The sequence below is a fragment of the Salmo trutta genome, chromosome 2 (genome assembly GCF_901001165.1).
Source record: "Salmo trutta chromosome 2, fSalTru1.1, whole genome shotgun sequence".
Lineage (NCBI taxonomy): Eukaryota > Metazoa > Chordata > Actinopteri > Salmoniformes > Salmonidae > Salmo > Salmo trutta.
Genome location: NC_042958.1, coordinates 50,179,067 through 50,200,100, shown reverse-complemented (window position 1 = coordinate 50,200,100; position 21,034 = coordinate 50,179,067). Strand labels below are relative to the sequence as shown.

The 21,034-nt window shown below is 43.8% G+C and overlaps 1 protein-coding gene across 2 annotated transcripts in view; it reads left to right on the top strand.

The window, feature by feature from the left end:
• LOC115156605 (carbonic anhydrase-related protein 10) overlaps positions 1-21,034 on the top strand; it is a 336,872-nt gene that overhangs the window by 290,400 nt on the left and 25,438 nt on the right. For both annotated transcript variants that reach the window (XM_029704115.1, XM_029704107.1), the window contains exon 5: positions 15,705-15,890. In XM_029704115.1, coding sequence (XP_029559975.1) covers positions 15,705-15,890 — 186 coding nt within the window. The remainder of the gene's footprint in view (positions 1-15,704; positions 15,891-21,034) is intronic.

The following is a 21,034-nucleotide window of genomic DNA, read 5'->3' as shown; positions in this document are numbered from 1 at the left end:
CATGGCAAAGAAACCCCTCTTGACTTCAACCTGTTGTGCGATGGTGTATGGAAATTGTATGTGATACTGTTCGTTTTGCTGAGAATTTCATCCGAAACATTGTCTCGTGGAGGGCTGTGAAATGCTGATCGGCAAGCTCCCATTGCCAAAAACCCAGAATGACTTTTTAAAATAGGTCTTAAATCTTTGCAAAAATCCTATAACATTGGTTTTGGGAAATGATAACTGATGAGCCAATCAGTACTTTCTGCAGAAAAAGTCCCACCCGTCTCTAAAAACAAGCTCTATGGGAAATGCAGCGTGTGCCAAATCTTCCAACAGAACAAGATCAGCCATCTCTCATTGGATTTCCCATTATCTCAGTTTCACGTGTACGCCTAATTTAACAAATGACTGTACATTATATGGAGTGTTAGCGTAACAAATGCACTGATTTGGTAATATTATATAGCATGTCAAGATAAGTTGCATGAATTCACAATGGAAATAGAAAAATTATTTAACTATTACTCGTACAATTTCACACATTTTTCAACATTCATTTTCCCCATTCTACGCTTGACAAGCAGTTCCCTTATCCCACCACTTGGCACTGTACGTAGACATAGTAATGGCTGTGCCATGGTCGTAAGCACACTCCCAAGCAATTGTTCATATTGATAAATCTCACACTTCACGTGGAAATGATCCCACGCTTGATTTACGCTCAAGTTTGTGCCAACGCATTGATAATGGAGGCCCTGAACCCAGGAAGTTGTCATCTCCTATCTACTACTTTAATGAAGACTTTTTCATATACTGAAGTTAGCCAGACTCAGGCTACGAGAGAAAAGACAGCGCAACAAAAAGTATTTTGTTGTTGTTGTTGTTGTGTACACAAGGATTCTTTGGGAAGGGTGATGGTTCTAAGTGGAACCATACTGACTCAAATAACCCTTTGAGCTCTTCAGTGGTTCTTTACATTTCACAAAAGGGTTCTTTGCTCTTTTAGTGATAATTAAAATGTAGGGGAGGCGGCTCATCAGAATATTTGGGGGCGTGGTTTGCGTACAGCTCTTTTTGTGCAGCCGTGAGTCAGTGTCATTCCAGTTGATCTGATATGTTGTGTTATGCCCTTATGTATTATATATGACTATGGATAGTGACATTTCCCCTTATGTCACTTGAGAATGGTTGACTAAATCAGTCAGTGGTTGTCATTTCCCTCCTCAGGGAGCCCCAGAGGTAGCTCACTAGATTTAACTTATCAATTAATACAATAATAACACCCATGGAATTTTAACTATAGAATCTGGTTGACCAGAATAAAGAGCCCGGTATGGTTTCTTCGAAAAGATCTATAAAAAACCTTTCAGATAGAGAATGGTTAAATAAAGAACCTTTCTCCATATAGGCTCTATAAAGAATCATAAGAAAAAGGGTTCCGCTATGGTTACAAGCCAAAGAACCCAGATCTGGTGCTATTTACAACCATTGTGTTGTTATGTAGTGAGTAGTGATTACATGTTGACTGAGCTCTCAGGATTAAGCTCTAATGAGTTTGCTGTCTTCGACAAGGTGTTGGCAGAATCATTTAGCTGTGTTTATCAGTCACACCCCTACACACACTGTGGAGGCTTGTCTTTTCATGGAGTACACAGAAGTGTTTTTTTTAATTAGTTAAAATTCCACTTTGTAATTCCACTTAGACTGTGGTTATTTTAGGATTTATTTTGTTAGCTGTTAAGAAATTCTGAAGTAGACTCACACACACACACACACACACACACACACACACACACACACACACACACACACACACACACACACACACACACACACACACACACACACACACACACACACACACACACACACATACACATTCACAAACACTCACACCTCTAAGCCAACAAGACTTGAGGAATACTAATTTGGGGGATTCTCTCTGCGGTATATTACAAAGGGTGACTTGTTTTTGCCAGACAGGTTATTGTACAATACTGCATCCCTGTGCTGGGTTGTGTCTCTCACACCGTCTCCTACACCTGCCCTGCTGCTCCCGTCTCACAATGATGAGTAGTCCCACACCACTCCCACAGCCCCACACTCCTACTGAATCTTAATAGAATGGCGTGTGTGTGTATGTCTGTGTGTGTTTGTGTGTGTGTGTATGTCACAAAGCAGGAACAGATGGTCGTTGGGAATGGGTTCCACAGTGCCAGACTCTATGGTGCCCTGGTGGCAATGCCATCTCCATGACACACACAAACCCTGGCAACGTGGCGCTGCCATCTCCCTGGCACAGCCTGGTCATAGTAAGGCAGCAGCTGGTGCGCAATCTCTAACATTAAGGAGGTCTCGAGGTTCTGCTCGCCTGAGTTAGAATACCTCATGATAAGCTGAAGACCATACTATTTACCAGGAGTGTTTTCATCTATATTTTACCTAGTTGTTTATTTACCACCAAACCCATGATGGCACTAATACACACTCAACGAGCTGTACAGGGCCATAAGCAAACAAGAAAATGCTCACCCGTGTAATTGCGTTCCTATTGGCCTGTGATTTTAATGCAGGAAAACTGAAATCCATCCTACCTCATGTGTTCCAGCATGTCACCTGTGCAACTAGAGGTGAAAAAACTCTAGGTTACCTTTACTCCACACACAGAGAAGTTCTCCCTTGTCTTCCATTTTGCAAATCTGACCATAACGCTATCCTCCTGATTAATGCTTATAAGCAAAAACACAAACAGGAAGTACCAGTGATACTGAAGTGGTCCGATGAAGCGGATGCTAAGCTACAGGACTGTTTCGTTAGCACAGACTGGAATATGTTCCGGGATTCATCCGATGGCATTGAGGAGTTTACCACATCAGTCACTATGCATCGATGACGTCATGCCCAAAATGCATACATATCCCAACCAGAAGCAATGGATTACAGGCAATAGCCGCCGAACACTAATCCGGACGCTTATTAGAAATCCCGTTACGCCCTCCGGCTCTGACACTCGTCGGATGTGGCAAGACTTGAAAACTGTCACCCAGCCGCGAGCTGCGAAGTGACACCAGCCTAAAAGATGAGCTAAATGCCTTCTACGCTTGCTTCGAGGCAAGCAACACCGAACCACGCATGCAAGCACCAGTTGTTCCGGATGACTGTGTCACTGGCCAACACACAATACCCCAATTGTTCTTACTGTTTAACTCTGCATTGTTAGGAAAGGGATTGTAAGTAAGCATTTCAAGGTAATGTCTATACCTGTTGTATTCAGCGCATGTGATAAATAAGATTTGATTTGATTTCCGATTTTATTTGACAAGGCACCTACAACCTGTCACTCAGCCAACACACACACACGCGCACGCACACACACATACACACACACACACACACACACACACATACATAAGTCCTAGTTTCCGAAACACTGTTATTAGAGTGTCATAAATTCAGTGTCCTGTCTAGTCTAGCTGATTGCCATCTCTCTGTCATATCTCATCTCACTGATTACAGGTGACACTATTCTAAATGACTACTAAATTACAGGTATTTAGATTCATCAGGAAAGGTTAGACAAGTCACAAGTTTAGTCAGAGTCCACACCATACTAATTCGAATGCATACCCAGCTTCATAGTTTCAGAATAATGTTGAAAGAAAACCAAAATGCAAAATATGATGGAACATATCAGTCTATTCTTTGCACTGGCTTTAGTTCATTGTATTGTATATGAGCACCTTAATCATAGACTCAGGTTAATATTCTCTTTAAGTGATCATGCCCGAGAAGCCGGTGTTTGGAGAATATATTGGCATGGGTGTTATCGCTCTATCACTTTTATACAACGGGTTACCAACATATTCAAATAATGATTGACATATTTTCATTAAAATGTTATTTTGATGAATTTATTCATACTATTTCATCCTTCCACAAGATATAGCCACGAGACAAATCTAGGGTTGCTACCCAAGCCGGCTGGTCATTCGTTCTATTGGTTCGGTTGCCAGTCATTCAGTCTTTTTCTTCTGTATCTATGGATGACCCAGTCATTCGTTTTAAAAGTTATATTGTCATGCAGGCTGGTAACGTACTTATCCCTTGCTTGCTAGCTAGCTGACTACGGCTAACTTACGGTCACGTCAAAAAGCCAGAATAACAGCAAAGTAGCTGCATTTGCATTTGTTTAAGCTGTTTTCTGGTGACATTTATTTGGATACATCCATAACAATGAGCTAATGAGGCATGATTTCGCCTGGCATAGAAAATGTGCTCACTCGTCAGGACACTATTGTTCAGAGGAGCTAGCCAACAACACAGCTAATCACTTCAAACTAGAGCTGGAGACTGCATACTAGCTGCACTTCGTTTCGTTTTACCTTTTTTCAATTGACATTTCTTTGTATATATCCATAAAAATGATGCCAGCTGATTCATGTTTTCGACTGGTTGAGAAACGCTGCCTTCCTCTCTGTCTCATCCCAACTCCTGACATGTTCATTACTATGGGACAACTGGAGATCGAATTTGGATATTGAAACACTGATGCAAATGTCGGAGAGACAGACAGCAAGGTTTATACAAATCTCCGCTGTTGAAAACTAAATGTTCGTCTCAAAGAAATGTGAGATAATGTGTATATGCTTTTTATAGTGGAGATCAAGTTTATAAATTGCTTGGCTGGGCTGATGAGACAGTGGATTTCGCAGTCATATGGAACAGAGTAAATAGGCATTTTAACGTTATAGATTTAGCCGGTGGTAACTTGTGGAACAGACACTGCCTGGAATGTGCTTTTAACCAATCCGCATTCAGGATTAGACCCACTCGTTGTATAAATTATGATATATAATCAATATCGGATTCACATCTCATGTGTTGGTTGATGTTAGTCCAACGTTCAAAGACCCAGCTATAGCGCTTTGGCTTTGTGCTTGAAGCCATTGCATTCTGATTGGCTTTATCCACTACTCTCATTCTGAACACACAAGCCCATCTCCATCAATAGCATCAAATATTTATCCAGCATGGTACCTGCCATATTCATCAAAGCTATTTGCTTCCTTTGTCTTTTTATGCCCCTGAGGTACTGTAAGCAAGATGTAGGAAGAACATCTCAGCACTTCTTTTAGAGTGCATCATTCTAGAAAAGTCTTTATATATTTCACTTTTTAACCTTCCTCTATAACCTTCCTCATTGACTTAGAAGAACTGAGTCTGACTGTCTGTAGTTCGGAATAGAACTGAACTCTGCTGTTCTTATTCTAAAATGCAACAACTGTCCAGCACATTATTATAACCCACTGTTTTGAAGTGAGACTTTAGGATCATGTACAATCTCCCTGTCTTGTTCTTATGTCCCCAGCTTCCATATTTTATTTCAAACAGCGGTACAGACAGCTTATCAACCATGCCGGTCGTCTGAGTGCTGTGTGCCATCTCTTAGCAGGCTGACAAAGACAGTGATGACAAAAGTCAGGAGGAGGGTCTGAATCATGACCTGGAGCCTCAAGAGGCTGAGGTGAGGTGAGGGTGGCGCCGAATCAGAACGCCATTAGGTAGGGAAGAGGTGTGAAGGAAGGTGGGAGGAGAGGGGACACTGAGGCAGATACTGATCATGAGTCAACCACTTTGAAATGTCTGAGAGAGAGAGAGAGAGAGAGAGAGAGAGAGAGAGACGATGAGGAGAGAGAGAATGGGAGTGGCGGAGACAGAGAGAGAGAAAGAGAGAGAGAGCATGAAGAATGAGAGAGAGAGAGAGAGAGAGTAGATGAGACAATGACAGACAGAGAGGTGCTACCATCTTCCCTGTCCCTCATTACAAGTATTGTGTCATCTCTCTTCCTGTATTATAACAGGTGAGGCTATCATTGTATCAGAGAGTTGGCCCATCATAAACTTGTTAACCACAAGTGTTAGAAAAAATGTAGAAGTTTTAGCATGAAGATGAAATGTAATCCTAAACATTAGCATGGGGAGCATGTTCCCAAAGTCCTTTCATGTAAACATTGCTCCACATAAAAACCACTGTGGGATAAAGACAATCCCAAACACTCGGACAGGGAGCCCTACCGGAAAATATTCTAAACACTATTATGGTGTTTCGAGTTGTGTTTAGTGCAGAATTAGATCCCTTCTCTTTTGGTGTCGTATCCTCTCTCTAATGCTTCTAAACACCATTATGATGTTTTGAATCCTGTCTCGTTCAGAATTAGATCCCTTCTCTTTTGGTGTCGTATCCTCTCTAATGCTTCTAAACACCATTATGATGTTTTGAATCCTGTCTAGTTCAGAATTAGATCCCTTCTTCTGGAGTATTTTTATTGACTTATGTATCTGATCATTTGCCAGTTTAACCCATTTTGTCAGGCATTGTGGGAAACAGTGCACAGTCCACTAGCAGTTACCAGAGGTTTTACAACAAGCATTACACTGTATTGCCTCTGTCTAAATAAAGCATTGAAAAAATGAAGGTGGATTTCTTCCTAAAATATTATAGACAGGCCCTTACCATCAATCAATCAATTAGACTATAAATCATTTGCATTTCTTAACCATTTGATTGTATGAGTGACAGTCTGATGCTGCATTTTACATACAGCAATCTCTTTAAAACAACAATATTCAGATTGAACCATTGCAAGATTCCAGGCTGCATCACATCCGGCCGTGACTGGGAGTCCCATAGGGCGGCACACAATTGGCCCAGCGTCGTCTGGGTTTCGCCGGGGTAGGCCGTCATTGTAAATAAGAATTTGTTCATAACTGACTTGCCTAGTTTAAATAACGGTTAATTTAAAAAAAAGGTTTTTAGAGGAACCACTTTGGATGTTTCAGAGTGCTTTTATTCTGTTTAAAAAACGACTTTCTGTGTATCATAAAATGCACATTAGGTTTACATTCAAACACCCTCCAAACACCAGATCTCACTAGCTGCACTACCTTTCATGGTTTTATTACACAATCATGGTGCTTTGAGACTTTCTATTTTTACAGTGCAGGATATCCCCTCCTTTTCAATCCTGTTTTTTATACCATTGCTTTAAAGCCCTTTCGGAGCTGCCTTTACAAACACTTTTTTCAGCAGCCAACAATTTTCAGAATGACTCTATGAAGAGTATACTATCAACTCTCTGTGTATTGGGAAGTGTTCAGGCCCTGTATCTGTGAGTAAAAGTGGTAAGCGGATTAGTCTTGCCACTGAGCATTAGCCAATGCATTGTGTGGTGGTTAAACCTTATTGAAATCCTAAAGCTAAACGGAAGCTGTATCTAAGTATTGCTGTTCAGTTCTCTCATTGGGCTTAACGGTCGTTTTAATGGTTAAGAGAAGCGATAGTATTTATTATTGGAGGGAGTACTGCATCTACGTTTACTATGGTTTATGTACTATATAGTAAAATTAGTTCAATCATAGCATGGTTCTTTAAAGACGTGCTTAAAAAACTTCCTAATGCTTTTCTCCTCTCATAACGTATTCTCACTGGCTGGTTGTTTTGGTTCTATTCTTGTTCATTCAGACACATTTCATTTTGACATGTTGTAACGGGGCTTTAAAGGGATCAGAGGCTTTGTCACCAGTCTGTGTCGTCCCCAGGCACCACTTTGTTGCTCTGAGGGACAGGGTTTTTTGGTGGGTGTTGGAAACTCATTTGAGAAATCAGAGGATTCATCTCTGTCTCTTCTCTGCAATCCGCAACGCTATTTAATTAATCACTAACCATGTTTCCATCCAAACATGTCTTGTGGATGAATTACCTGATGCATGAAAAAAGGCACGACCGGGCTGATGGAAACATGAAACGCCGCTACAATTTTATAAATGCTAACAGACAATTTGTTCGTTCGACATGATGGGATCTTTTTGTGTCTGTAAAATTAACTATGCAAGACATGGCGGTGGAAACGCCTTTATGCGCAAATATTGCTATAATAACCATCATATCAAAGTAGACTTGGATGATATGTTGTGTGGTCCTCCCACTACTCGGGAAGGCATGCAGTTCATTAGGTTACAGATTAAATAAATTGTGATGAACTTCACAGGGCGGTGAAAGTGAGCTTGATGCTCCTTTCAATAAATATCGAGTGTCTTATTCACCAATATATAGATTGAAGAACCACTTGGCGTGTTTCAGAGTACTTTTATTCTGTTTAAAAAACACTTTCTGTGTATCATAAAACGTACATTAGGTTTACATTCAAACACATTCCAAACTTTGTAATATACATTTGGAAAAAAACAATTTGAGTGAATAACAAAGAATAATTATTTACATATACATATTTATTAATGATAATAACAATCAGGATGTTGTCAAATGGGTAAATGCAGATGGAAAAACCCCTGGGCCCATTTCTGGAAGTGAAAATTATATTTTAGATTGTGTCAGCATCATTTTATTTTCATATATTTTGGAGTAGGACGTCCTTTTAAAAAGTCACCAGAACTGAGCTTCTCAGTCCTTCTACATAAAAATTATCCCAGGGAGGACCCAGAGAGGACTGGATTTGGTCAAACTCGTAGTTTAACACATGTACAAAATTATACTCTTTCCCTAAATGCAAAATGGTCCTGATTTTCGTACACGACAGGGAGGTTATCTTGGCCCCAGACAATCAATCTGAGATCGACTTAAGTTTCATGGGATTGTTTTTGTTATTTTAACCCTTGAGCTTTTATAGCTCTCCATAAATACATCTCAAATCTTGTAATTGAATCCGATGTGTTATGGTTTTACCTTGATGCAGCTCTCACCACGGGATGCCAGAAACAAAAGGTTTTCCAGTCACTAGCTGAAACCTTTCAACCCACTGGGCACACACTGGTTGAATGAACATTGTTACCATGTCATTCCAATGCAATTACTTTGAACCAACGTGGAATAAACGTTGAATTGATGATGTTTCTGCCCAGTGGGAACGTTCATTTCTTTCTACATGCATTTTCCTAATGATGCACTTGACATGTGTTTTTCATGAAAACTATATGAATCCTAATACCATCATGCAATTATTGTAAGTCGCTCTGGATAAGAGTGTCTGATAAACAACGATTATGTAAATGTGGCATAAATGTAGGATTTAATATTCTAAACACACCAAAAGGGATTTTTTTTTTAAAACAACCCAGTCACCTTCATACATGCACCAGCAACATAATGATACAGCATAAGGAATTGTCTGGTAATCATAATGTTAGGCATATAGGATCATCTGGTTTCTATTTGACATATTGATTTGTGTGCTTAGTAGACTGTTCTGTTTTCTCATTACTGTAATGCTGGCTTTTCATATTATTCCATATTGTGACTGATGGTAATATGCTGGTAATACAGTATTAGGCCCCTAGACACACATACAGTAATCTCCTTTATGACTTGTTTACCTTGTCGGAATTATGACCTCTAATACAATATAGCCTTGTGATCATCTTTATCTGTTACAGGAGTACCAACACAGCTTAATTGGCTTTAGAGTCTCCTGTTTTCTGTAGAAAGCATGTTCGGTTTTCTGATTGAACAAATCAAGCGATGTTGAGTAAGTGAAGGAGAGATGAAGCTTGGGGAAAATAATAGTTTGACCTTTTTGAGGAACTTTGCAATTTACACTTTCACAGTGGATCCTTTTGAAAATGTTCTGACAAAGACTCCCGTCTCTCCCATCTCTCTCTCAATTTTATTTCTTTATTTCAATTTCAATTTAAGGGCTTTATTTGCATGGGAAACACATGTTAACATTGCCAAAGCAAGTGAACTAGATAATAAACAAATGTAAAATAAACAATAAAAGTTAACAGTAAACATTACACTTACAAAAGTTCCAAAAGAATAAAGGCATTACAAATGTCATACTATGTGTAAATAGTTAAAGTACAAAAGGGAAAATAAATAAACATAAATATGGGTTGTATTTACAATGGTGTTTGTTCTTCACTGGTTGCCCTTTTCTTGTGGCAACAGGTCACAAATCTTGCTGCTGTGGTGGCACTTTGTGGTATTTCACCCAGTAGATATGGGAGTTTATCAAAATTGGGTTTGTTTTCGAATTCTTTGTGAATCTGTGTATTCTGATGGGAATATGTGTCTCTAATATGGTCATACATTGGGCAGGAGGTTAGGAAGTGCAGCTCAGTTTCCACCTCATTTTGTGGGCAGTGTGCACATAGCCTGTCTTCTCTTGAGAGCCAGGTCTGTCTATGGCGGCCTTTCTCAATAGCAAGGCTATGCTCATTCTGTACATAGTCAAAGCTTTTGTTAAGTTTGTGTCAGTCACAGTGGTCAGGTATTCTGCCACTCTGTACTCTGTGTTTAGGGCCAAATAGCATTCTAGTTTGCTCAGTTTTTTGTTAATTCTTTCCAATGTGTGAAGTAATTTTTTTTTTTTCTCATGATTTGTTTGGGTCTAATTGTGTTGCTGTCCTGGGGCTCTGTGGGGTCTGTTTGTGTTTGTGAACAGAGGCCCAGGACCAGCTTGCTTAGGAGACTTCTCCAGGTTCATCTCTCTGTAGGTGATGGCTTCGTTATGGAAGGTTGGATTTTGATAATTAGCGGGTATAGGCATTATTTGGTGTTTTACGTTGTACACAGAGGATATTTTTGCCGAATTCTGCGTGCAGAGTCTCAATTTAGTGTTTGTCCCATTTTGTGAATTCTTGGTTGGTAAGCGGACCCCAGACCTCGCAACCATGAAGGGAAATGGGTTCTATAACTGATTCAAGTATTTTTATCCAGATCTTAATTGGTTGTCGAATTTTATGTTCCTTTTGATGGCATATAAGGCCTTTCTTGCCTTGTCTCTCAGCTCGTTCACAGCTTTGTGGAAGTTACCTGTGGCGCTGATGTTTAGGCCACGGTATGTATAGTTTTTTGTGTGCTCTAGGGCAACGGTGTCTAGATGGAATTTGTATTTGTGGTCCTGGCAACTGGACCTTTTTTGCAACTCCTTTATTTTTGTCTTACTGAGATTTACTGTCAGGGCCCAGGTCTGAAATAATCTGTGCAGAAGATCTAGGGGCTGCTGTAGGCCCTCCTTGGTAATGGACAGAAGTACCAGATCATCAGCAAACAGTATACATTTGACTTTCTCTCTTTCTGTCTCTACATTTGACTCTCTCTCTTTCTGTCTCTATCTATCGCTCTCTCTCTCTCTCTCTCTCTCTGTGTGTGTGTCTCTCTCTCTCTGTATCTCTCTCTCTCCATCCCTCCTCTCTCTCTCCTGCGAGAGTGATTCCCCCCCCCCACCCCTGATTTTGTTTTCATATGGAGGATATATGGAGGACAGGTTGTGTTGGTATTCTCTGCCTAGACAGTCACTCTCTTTATTGAGAAGAACTTGGCTGAAGTGTTGTTATTATTATAATAAAATGAAATAGAAACTCTTCTCCTTCTTCAAAGATGAGCAGGCATAAACAGGCTGGTTCCCGTGGCGATTAGATCTGTTGTCAGAGCGATGCGGGATGTCATACATAAAATTGTCAAGTTAAGAAATTAAAGTGCAGCAAAGCATGTACTCATATGATTTTTAATTAATTAATTCAAATGACGCCGCAGCTGCGTGAGATGTGCAATGGAATAGCTCATTGGATTCTGTTGACGATGCCTGTGCCATGTTTTATACTGGCATAATTCACAGAACACATTGCTGTATGGGATGTTGGAAAAGCTGTAGTAGTTAGCAACAATCCACAATGTTGCTGTCATAGTCATGTATTTACTTTTAATGGTAGAAGAGTTGGTTTGGCTATCTTTAGCTGAATTTGAATTCCATAAGTACCCATTAGACACAGATCTAGGATCAGTTTTCTCCCCAAATGATAACCATTAACATAGAGGGATAAACGCAACACTGACCTTAAATCAGTGTGTAAAGAGTTTCTCATCCTCCTCCTATCAACGCATCACTATGAGACAGATAACCTTATCTGTCTCACTTCTCCCTCCTCGCCCAGCACAATACACACTACACTAGCCTCGCCTTTTTACCCTGCTGTCTTTAGCCATTTACACTACGATGGTCACTCAACCACAGGAACAGATATTGGATGAAAAAAAAAAGTGTTATTGTGTGTGTGTATGCAGTGTACTGGACCGTGAGTGAATGCAGTGTACTAGATAGAAGCGTAACATTGGATGCGGTGTGAGGAGGCAAACCTTCTGGCTATTGAGTATTCAAGCCCCTCCCGCCGTACAATGTCGTAAACAACATCATTATCTTTCAGGTGTTTAATCCCATGTCTTTGCATAGCTGCATCATTTCATCCTATTTGCCCTCCACGTCGCTCATTACCACAGTGGTTCTTTATGAATTGAAAAAGCCACACAATAACACATTCACCTCAGCCTTGGCCTCGTGCATAATGGTGAGCTGAGTAGGTGAGTTGTCTCAAGGGCTGCTGAGGTATCGCAGCCTTTTCAGGGGTACTGCGGACAGCCCTGAGGTAACAGGCTAGATTAGCGGAACTGCAAAGTGCTGCTTCACATTCGATAGCACTACCTTGTTTTGCTGTTGGCTCTCGATCCAACGCCCCCTTCACCTTCGTTCTCTTTCTCTCTACCTCACACTCTTTCTATCCCCTTTCAAATCATTGATTTTCTCTAAAATATTTATGATGTCTAGGCAGACTTCTTTCTCATTGAATTTGGAGGGGGGAACATCATTTTGAAGGCAAGTGGTAAAAGGGAAGGGATAGAGGGTGTACACACAGAACAAAAAATATTTTTTGTCCAGGCACTCTGTAAACCCATATTGAGTCAAAGAACCCTTTGAGCCCTTCAATGGATCTTTACAGTTCAGTTAAGGTGTCACGCCCTGACCATAGAGAGCCTTTTTATTTCTCTATTTGGTTAGGTCAGGGTGTGATTTGGGTGGGCATTCTAGATTATGTATATCTATGTTTTTTATTTCTATGTTGGCCTGATATGGTTCCCAATCAGAGGCAGCTGTCTTTCGTCGTCTCTGATTGAGGATCATATTTAGGCAGCCTTTCCCACTGGGTTTTTTGTGGGATCTTGTTTTTGTATAGCTGTTCTGAAGCCTGCAGAACTTTACGTTGTTCGCCTGCCACGCTGCACCTTGGTCTCCTCCTTCAGATGAACGAAACAGAAGATCCCACCAAAAACGGACCAAGCAGCATGGCCAGGATAGTTGGACATGGGAAGAGATCCTGGATGGCAAAGGGCCCTGGACGCAGATTGGGGAGTATCGCCGTCCAAGGGAGGAGATAGAGGCAGCAAAGGAGGAACGGCGACGCTACGAGGAATTAGCACGGCAACAACGGAAGCCTGAGAGGCAGCTCCCCCCAAAAAAATTTTTGGGGGGGCACACGGGGAGATTGGCGGAGTCAGGGTTTAGACCTGAGCCAACTCCCCGTGCTTACCGTGGGGAGCGTGTGACCAGTCAGGCACCATGTTATGCGAGGACGCGCACTGTATCTCCAGTGCGCATTCATAGCCCAGTGCGCTCTGTGCCTGTGCCCAGCATTTGCCGTGCTAGAGTGGGCATTTAGCCAGGAAGGATTGTGCCGGCTCAGAGCTCCTGGTCTCCAGTATGCCTCCTCGGTCCAGGATATCCTGCGCCAGCTCTACGCACTGTGTCGCCAGTGAGCCTTCACAGCCCAGTTCGTCCTGTGCCAGCGCCCCGCACTTGCCGGGCTAAAGTGAGCATCCAGCCAGGACGCGTTGTGGCAGCCCTACACTCCAGACCTCCAGTGCGCCTCCACGGCCCAGTATACTCTGTGCCAGTTCCGCGCACCCGGTCTCCAGTGCGTCTCTCCAGCCTGGTATGCCCTGTGCCTGCTCCATGCACCCGGCCTCCTGTGCGTCTCCCCAGTCTGGTGAGACCTGTTCCGGCTCCACGTACGAAGCCACCAGTGATGATCCATGGTCCAAAGCCTCCAGTGATGATCCATGGTCCGAAGTCTCCAGTGATGATCCATGGCACGAAGCCTCCAGTGATGATCCATGGCCCGGAGCCTGTAGTGATGATCCATGGCCCGAAGCCTGTAGTGATGATCCATGGCCTGAAGCCTCCAGTGATGATCCAAGGCCCGAAGCCTCCAGTGATGATCCATGGCCCGGAGCTTCCAGTGATAATCCATGGCACGAAGCCTCCAGCGATGATCCATGGCCCAGAGCCTGTATTAATGATCCATAGCCCAGAGCCTGCAGCGATGATCCATGGCCCGGAGCCTGCGGCGATGGTCCCTGGTCCGGAGCCTGTGGCGAGGGTCCCCGGTCCGGAGCCTGCGGCGAGGGTCCTCGGTCTGGAGCCTGCGGCGGCGGTCCGCAGTCCGGAGCCTCCGGCGACGGTCGGCAGTTCGGAGCCTCCGGCGGGGGTTCCCAGTTCAGAGCCTCTGGCAGGGGTTCCCAGTTCAGAGCCTCCGGTGACGATCCACGGTCCGGAGCTTCCGACGACGAGCCACGGTCCGGGTCCTCCGGCGACGATCCACGGTCCGGTGCTTTCGGCAATGGCTCATCCGCGAGCAGAGCGGGGTCTACGTCCCGCACCGGAGCCGCCACCGAGGCTAGATGCCCACTCATTAAAATGCAAATCAATTTATAACATTTTTGCGTTTTTCTGGATATTTTTGTTATTATTCTGTCTCTCACTGTTCAAATAAACCTACTATTAAAATTATAGACCATTTCTTTGTAAGTTGGCAAACGTACAAAATCAGCAGGGGGATCAAATACTTTTTTCCTCCACTGTAGCTGACTAGATTCAACGTCAATTAACACAATAACACCGATGGAATTTTAACCCTATAATATGGCTAACAAGAACAATTAACCCTGTATGGTTTTTCAGAAGGATCTATAAAGAACCGTTCAGATTGAGAAAGGACCTTTATAGGCCCAAAAAGGGTTGTAACCATAGCAGAACCCTTTGTTTTGCTATATATAACCTTTTTTTAATGGTTCTTTATATAACATTAGGAAAGGGTTTTTTATAGCATGGTTCTTTATAGAACCTTCCAAAAAAGGTTCTATGTAGCCCCAAAAAGAGTTCCGATATGGTTACAAGCCAAATAACTATCTGGTGCTATTTAGAACCATTGTTTTTTTAGTGTGTAGGAGAAAGCAGAGGAGAGAGAAAACGGAAGATAAGAACTGTGGAAGCTCTCGTGGAGCCGTGCCTGGAATACCAACGGTTCACTTTGAAACTACTCCTGAATATAAATAACTAAACACATCCACTGATAAAGATCGGTATTCACAGCATTTCCCCTTAAAGCCTCTGATCCAATGGATTCTGAGCTGATTCCGACTGCCGCGGTCTTTGAAGGTGTACTCTTGTGTTCTGTGTTGTTTTAGAGACCTCCTCCACTCTCATTCCACATTTCTTTTGTATTTTGAAGTGTTGCTATTGCAGATAACATTGTCTCTCATACTTAGTACTTAAAGGCATTGAGATTGTTCCTCAGCGAATCACAGAAGTGCCTGTGAATGCTGTAGATTAGATTGAGTTGTGTTATGGGAACAATGAGAAGATCTGTCTCTGAGACAGCAGTAAAGCACATACGATACAAGACCTGGAACCACAAGGTTGTTGGTTCAAGTATTTGGGGGCAAACCACTGTTAGCCTTACGAACAGGGCTTCTCTGTTAGAAGCTTCCCCTACAGACTTCTCATGGGGGTCCTTTACAATGTGATGTTCAAACTTAGTTTATTAATCGAATACGGAATATGATCGTTCTTTCTTGTTTCTGTCCTCAGGTGGGCGGGACCATGTACAACACGGGTCGTCACGTCTCACTGCGAATGGACAAGGAGCACCTGGTGAACATCTCCGGTGGACCAATGACGTACAGCCACCGCCTGGAGGAGATCCGGCTGCACTTCGGGAGCGAGGACGGACAGGGGTCTGAACACCTGCTCAACGGACAAGCCTTTTCAGGAGAGGTACTAGGGCAAGGGAACTCACTATCAGAACTAGAACTAGGGGCCAGAGTCTGGTGTAGCTGTAACACTCCCGCCCCAGAATCACACATGCCCCCTTGGCGACAAGGTTTTAAGCCTTGGCTCGGCCAACTGCCTACGTCCTTTCTGTCGTACTCTATCTATCTCCTGATCTTTACCTTCATCTCCCCTATCATAAAAACAGTAAAGATACGTAAGGGGATCAGATCTCCGATCTCCCTTTAAAAAAGTAGGATTTGAACCAGAATAAGGAGAATTAGATAGGATAGGATTTAGATGAGATCCAGCAGATCTGAATAAGCTGTGTGTTTTAAAAAGGCTTCCAATCCTCTGAAGCCTTGATCATTTAACTAATGACTGAGTCACTCACCACACGCTTGTCGCGGCGCTGCCATCCATCCCAGCCATAATAACAATAACCAATTTGTGGGCTAACAGAATAATTGCAGGCATGACAGGAAAAGTCATTCTATTATTATAATTTATTCTCCCACTGAGGCTGGCGAAAATCCTAATAAAACAAGCGTTTATTGTCCACTGGGGCTCGAAGGGATGTGATCTGAGGGGGAAGTTGGCCTCTCTCTCTGCTCACTGTTTACCGTGTTGTTGTTGCCTCACCGTGGCGCCAGCGTCTCCACAGCTCCGAGGGATTTGTTTTGATTTCATGCGTTACTACAGAACAAAAGAGAACAGTAGATGCTGGCGGGACTTTGTATGGTCAGTGTTGTGTTTTAGGAGGTGTTTGGAGGAGAGAGAGAGAGAGGGGGCTCTGGAGAGATCTGAAGAGGAGCTTTGGATAGTTGGTCGTTGTGATCCGAAAAGGCAATGTTCTCTAACTGAAGTGTAGCAAGGGGAGGAAGAGACTGGAAGGCCTATTCAGTAGCAGTGTTGTAAAACAATGGTAATGGTGTGTGGTTACAATTGTCTCACTCATCACCTCTCCTTTTTTTACAGGTTGCTGCTGTAAAAGAGAGTATGTTCTTAGTCAACGTACCTGGTAAAAACAGGATAAATAAAGGAATAAATACATTCATTTGAACAGGTGTTATCCTGACAGAAGACAATTTGCTGTACATACATGGGTTTGAGTTAGCATGACGTGGTACCATAACACAGCAGTGGAATATGTAAGTTCTACAAATGAAAACTCAAAGCAAGAGAGAGAGAGAGAGAGAGAGAGAGAGAGCTAGAGGGATAGAAACAGGGAGGCGAGGAGAGGAAGGTTGCACAGATTCCCACATCTTGTTCCTTCTGACGTGTTGCTCGCTTGCCGTCCACAAAGACACCAATTACATACACCCCCACCCACCTACCCCTAACTCCCCACCCGCCCATCCCTTCTGAAACCAAAAGCTATGACTTCAAGCTCCAGCAGCAGGCTTCAAAGTGGAAATGGAAAGAATGCTGTGCATGCGTCCTTGAAATGAGAACAAAGTGAGAAAATAATCAAACTTAAAAAGCAAAACATCCCTTTGAAATACCCTTCCGTGGGAGAGGGGAGGGTAGAGCTGGATAGAGGGATGAGAGATTTGTTGCATTTAAAGGCATTAACTCTCCAAATGTATGCTTTTACAACTCTGTCTGTATCATGTAACCCATCTCGCATTTGTTCCGGGCAAATGGCGTACGTTTGACTGGTGTTGGTTTTTTGGGGTCTACCGTTCTCAGATCCTATCTGTAAAAAGCCCCCGCACACCTCTGGGCTTATATTATGCATGTGCTGTTCTACTCTGTTTCCGTAGAGCGCCCTCACAGTCACTCCGAAAATGAAACACCTTGGACTTAATACGTGCTAAGATATTCCAGGTGTTAAGACAAATCTGGTTTCTCGCATTTCGCTATAAGCCCTTGCACTTTGATTTTCCACCTCACATGCAATGTGTCGGAGACCTAGAATCTGTAGGGTGATATGAAACAGCCTGACACAAAGTGTTGACAGTATAACATTAGCTTGTAGGCTAAAGGTGTATGTGAGTGGCGCTACACTGAGTGTACAAAACATTAAGAACACCTTCTGTCACGCCCTGACTTTAGAGAGACGTTTTATTTCTCTATTTGGTTAGGTCAGGGTGTGATGTGGGGTGGGCATTCTATGTTGTTTATTTCTTTGTTTTTGGCAGAGTATGGTTCTTAATCAGAGGCAGCTGTCTATCGTTGTCTCTGATTGGGAATCATACTTAGGCAGCCCTTTTCCCACCTGTGATTGTGGGATCTTGTTTTTGTGTAGCCCAGAACATCATGTTTCGTTTTTCTCCTGTTTTGTTGTTTTGGTGAGTTTCATCTTCATTAAAACATTTACATTTACACATTTTAGTCATTTAGCAGACGCTCTTATCCAGAGCGACTTACAGTAGTGAATGCATACATTTCATACATTTTTTGTTGTTGTGCTGGCCCCCTGTGGGAATCGAACCCACAACCCTGGCATTGCGCACACACCATGCTCTACCACTGAGCCACAGGGAAGATGTGGAATTCCATGCACGCTGCGCCTTGGTTTATTTATGATTGGGAGTTTGAAGATAGTGAATGTGACAGAAGATCCCACCACAAAAAGACCAAGCAGCGTGCGCCTACGGGGAAGACGAGTTGGACATGGGAGGACATCCTGGACGGCAAAGGATCCTGGATTTGGAAGGAGATCCAGGCCGGAAGAGATCACCTCCCATGGGAACAAGTGGAAGCAGCGAGGGAAAAACAGCGACGAGTTCAGGAGTCACGGCAACGACGGAAGCCTGAGAGGCTGCCCTCCCCCCAAAATTTGGGGGGCACACGGGGAGATTGGCGGAGTCAGGGTTGAGACATGAGCCAACTCCCCGTGCTTACGGTGGGGAGTGTGTGACCAGTCAGGCACCGTGTTATGCGGTGATGCGCACCGTATCTCCGGTGCGCATTCACAGCCCGGTGCGCTCGTTGCCTGCGCCCCGCACTTGCCGGGCTAAAGTGAGCATCCAGCCAGGACAGGTTGTGCCAGCCTTACGCTCCAGACCTCCAGTGCGCCTCCACGGCCCAGTATATCCTGTGCTAGCGCCGCGCACCCGGTCTCCAGTGCGTCTCCCCAGTCCGGTGAGACCTGTTCCGGCTCCACGTACGAAGCCTCCAGTGATGATCCATGGTCCGAAGCCTCCAGTGATGATCCATGGCACGAAGCCTCCAGTGATAATCCATGGCCCGAAGCCTCCAGTGATAATCCATGGCACGAAGCCTCCAGTGACGATCCGCAGTCCGGAGTCTCCGGCGACGGTCCGCAGTCCAGAGCTTCCGGCGACTGTTCCCAGTCCAGAGCTTCCGGCGATGTTTCACAGTCCGGAACCTCCTGAGACGGCCCGCAGTCCGGAACCTCCAGCGACGGTCCGCAGTCCAGAGTCTCCAGCAACAGTCCACAGTCCCGAGCCTCCAGCGACGGTCCGCAGTCCAGAGCCTCCAGCGACGGTCCGCAGTCCAGAGCCTCCAGCGACGGTCAGCAGTTTAGAGCCTCCAGCGGGGGTTCCCAGTTCGGAGCTTCCGGAGGATCAGCGGGCGGAGCGGCGGCTACGCCCCAAACCGGAGCCGCCACCAAGGGTAGATGCCCACCCGGACCCTCCCCAATAGGTTCAGGTTTGTGGCCGGGAGTCCGCACCTTTGGGGGGGGGTACTGTCACGCCCTGACTTTAGAGAGACGTTTTATTTCTCTATTTGGTTAGGTCAGGGTGTGATGTGGGGTGGGCATTCTATGTTGTTTATTTCTTTGTTTTTGGCCGAGTATGGTTCCTAATCAGAGGCAGCTGTCTATCATTGTCTCTGATTGGGAATCATACTTAGGCAGCCCTTTTCCCACCTGTGATTGTGGGATCTTGTTTTTGTGTAGCTGCCTGTGAGCAGCCCAGAACGTCATGTTTCGTTTTTCTCCTGTTTTGTTGTTTTGGTGAGTTTTGTCTTCATAAAAAGATGTGGAATTCCATGCACGCTGCGCCTTGGTTTATTTATGATCGGGAGTTTGAAGATCGTGAACGTGACACCTTCCTAATATTGAGTTGCAACCCCAGAACCAATGTTCCCCCTAAGATGCCCACGCGTGCAGCTCCTCCAGAAGAAATATCAGCCTGTGCAGAGAAGCACGAGATTGAACTTCACTCAACTTTCTGGAATTTTCTCACTTAGTTAACACTATCAACATTTCCGTTTCCTGTGGGAATTGTGATCGAATGAACGCAATATTAGCCACTTTCAATATAACATACTGACACAAAACAAACTGTGCAAGACTTAGTATAAACAGGTTCATGTCAAGCCCTGCATGTTTTTTTCAAAAGTCTCATGGAATGTAGGACTACATTGAACACCACACATTGGTTGCTACTGTAGGCTGAATGATAGAACAGCTATTTTCATGTTAAAATGTTATGGGATGCATTTTATCCATTGCTTTTTATGGTAGGCCACTCTGGTACTGTAAGGATACATTATGATCAAATATCCAGAGTAGCCTAATTGGCCACTGCTAAAACTGTAACTTAAATCGAGTACAGCCTCAGTGTTGACAGTAAACGCTTGCCGGAAGTTGCACAGAACTTTCACAAGATTCAAGTTGCACACTCTTTGCATTCTCTCAACCAGCTTCACCTGGAATGCTTGTTGAAGGAGTTCCCACATATGCTGAGCACTTGTTGGCTGCTTTTCCTTTACTCTGTGGCCAGGTCATCTGATGCAGCACCATTTCCTGTTGAAAACAAATGATAGTCCCACTAAGCCCAAACCAGATGGGATGGCGTTTCACTGCAGAATGCTGTGGTAGCCATGCTGGTTAAGTGTGCCTTGAATTCTAAATAAATCACAGACAGTGTCACCAGCAAAGCACCCCCATACCATAACACCTCCTCCTCCATGCTTTACAGTGGGAAATACACATGCGGAGATCATCTGTTCACCCACACCGTGTCTCACAAAGACATGGAGGTTGGAACCAAAAATCTCTCATTTGGGCTCCAGACCAAAGGACACATTTTCACCGGTCTAATGTCCATTGCTCATGTTTCTTGGCCAAAGCAAGTCTCTTCTTATCGGTGTCCTTTAGTAGTGGTTTCTTTGCAGCAATTTGACCATGAAGGCCTGATTCACACAGTCTCCTCTGAACAGTTGATGTTGAG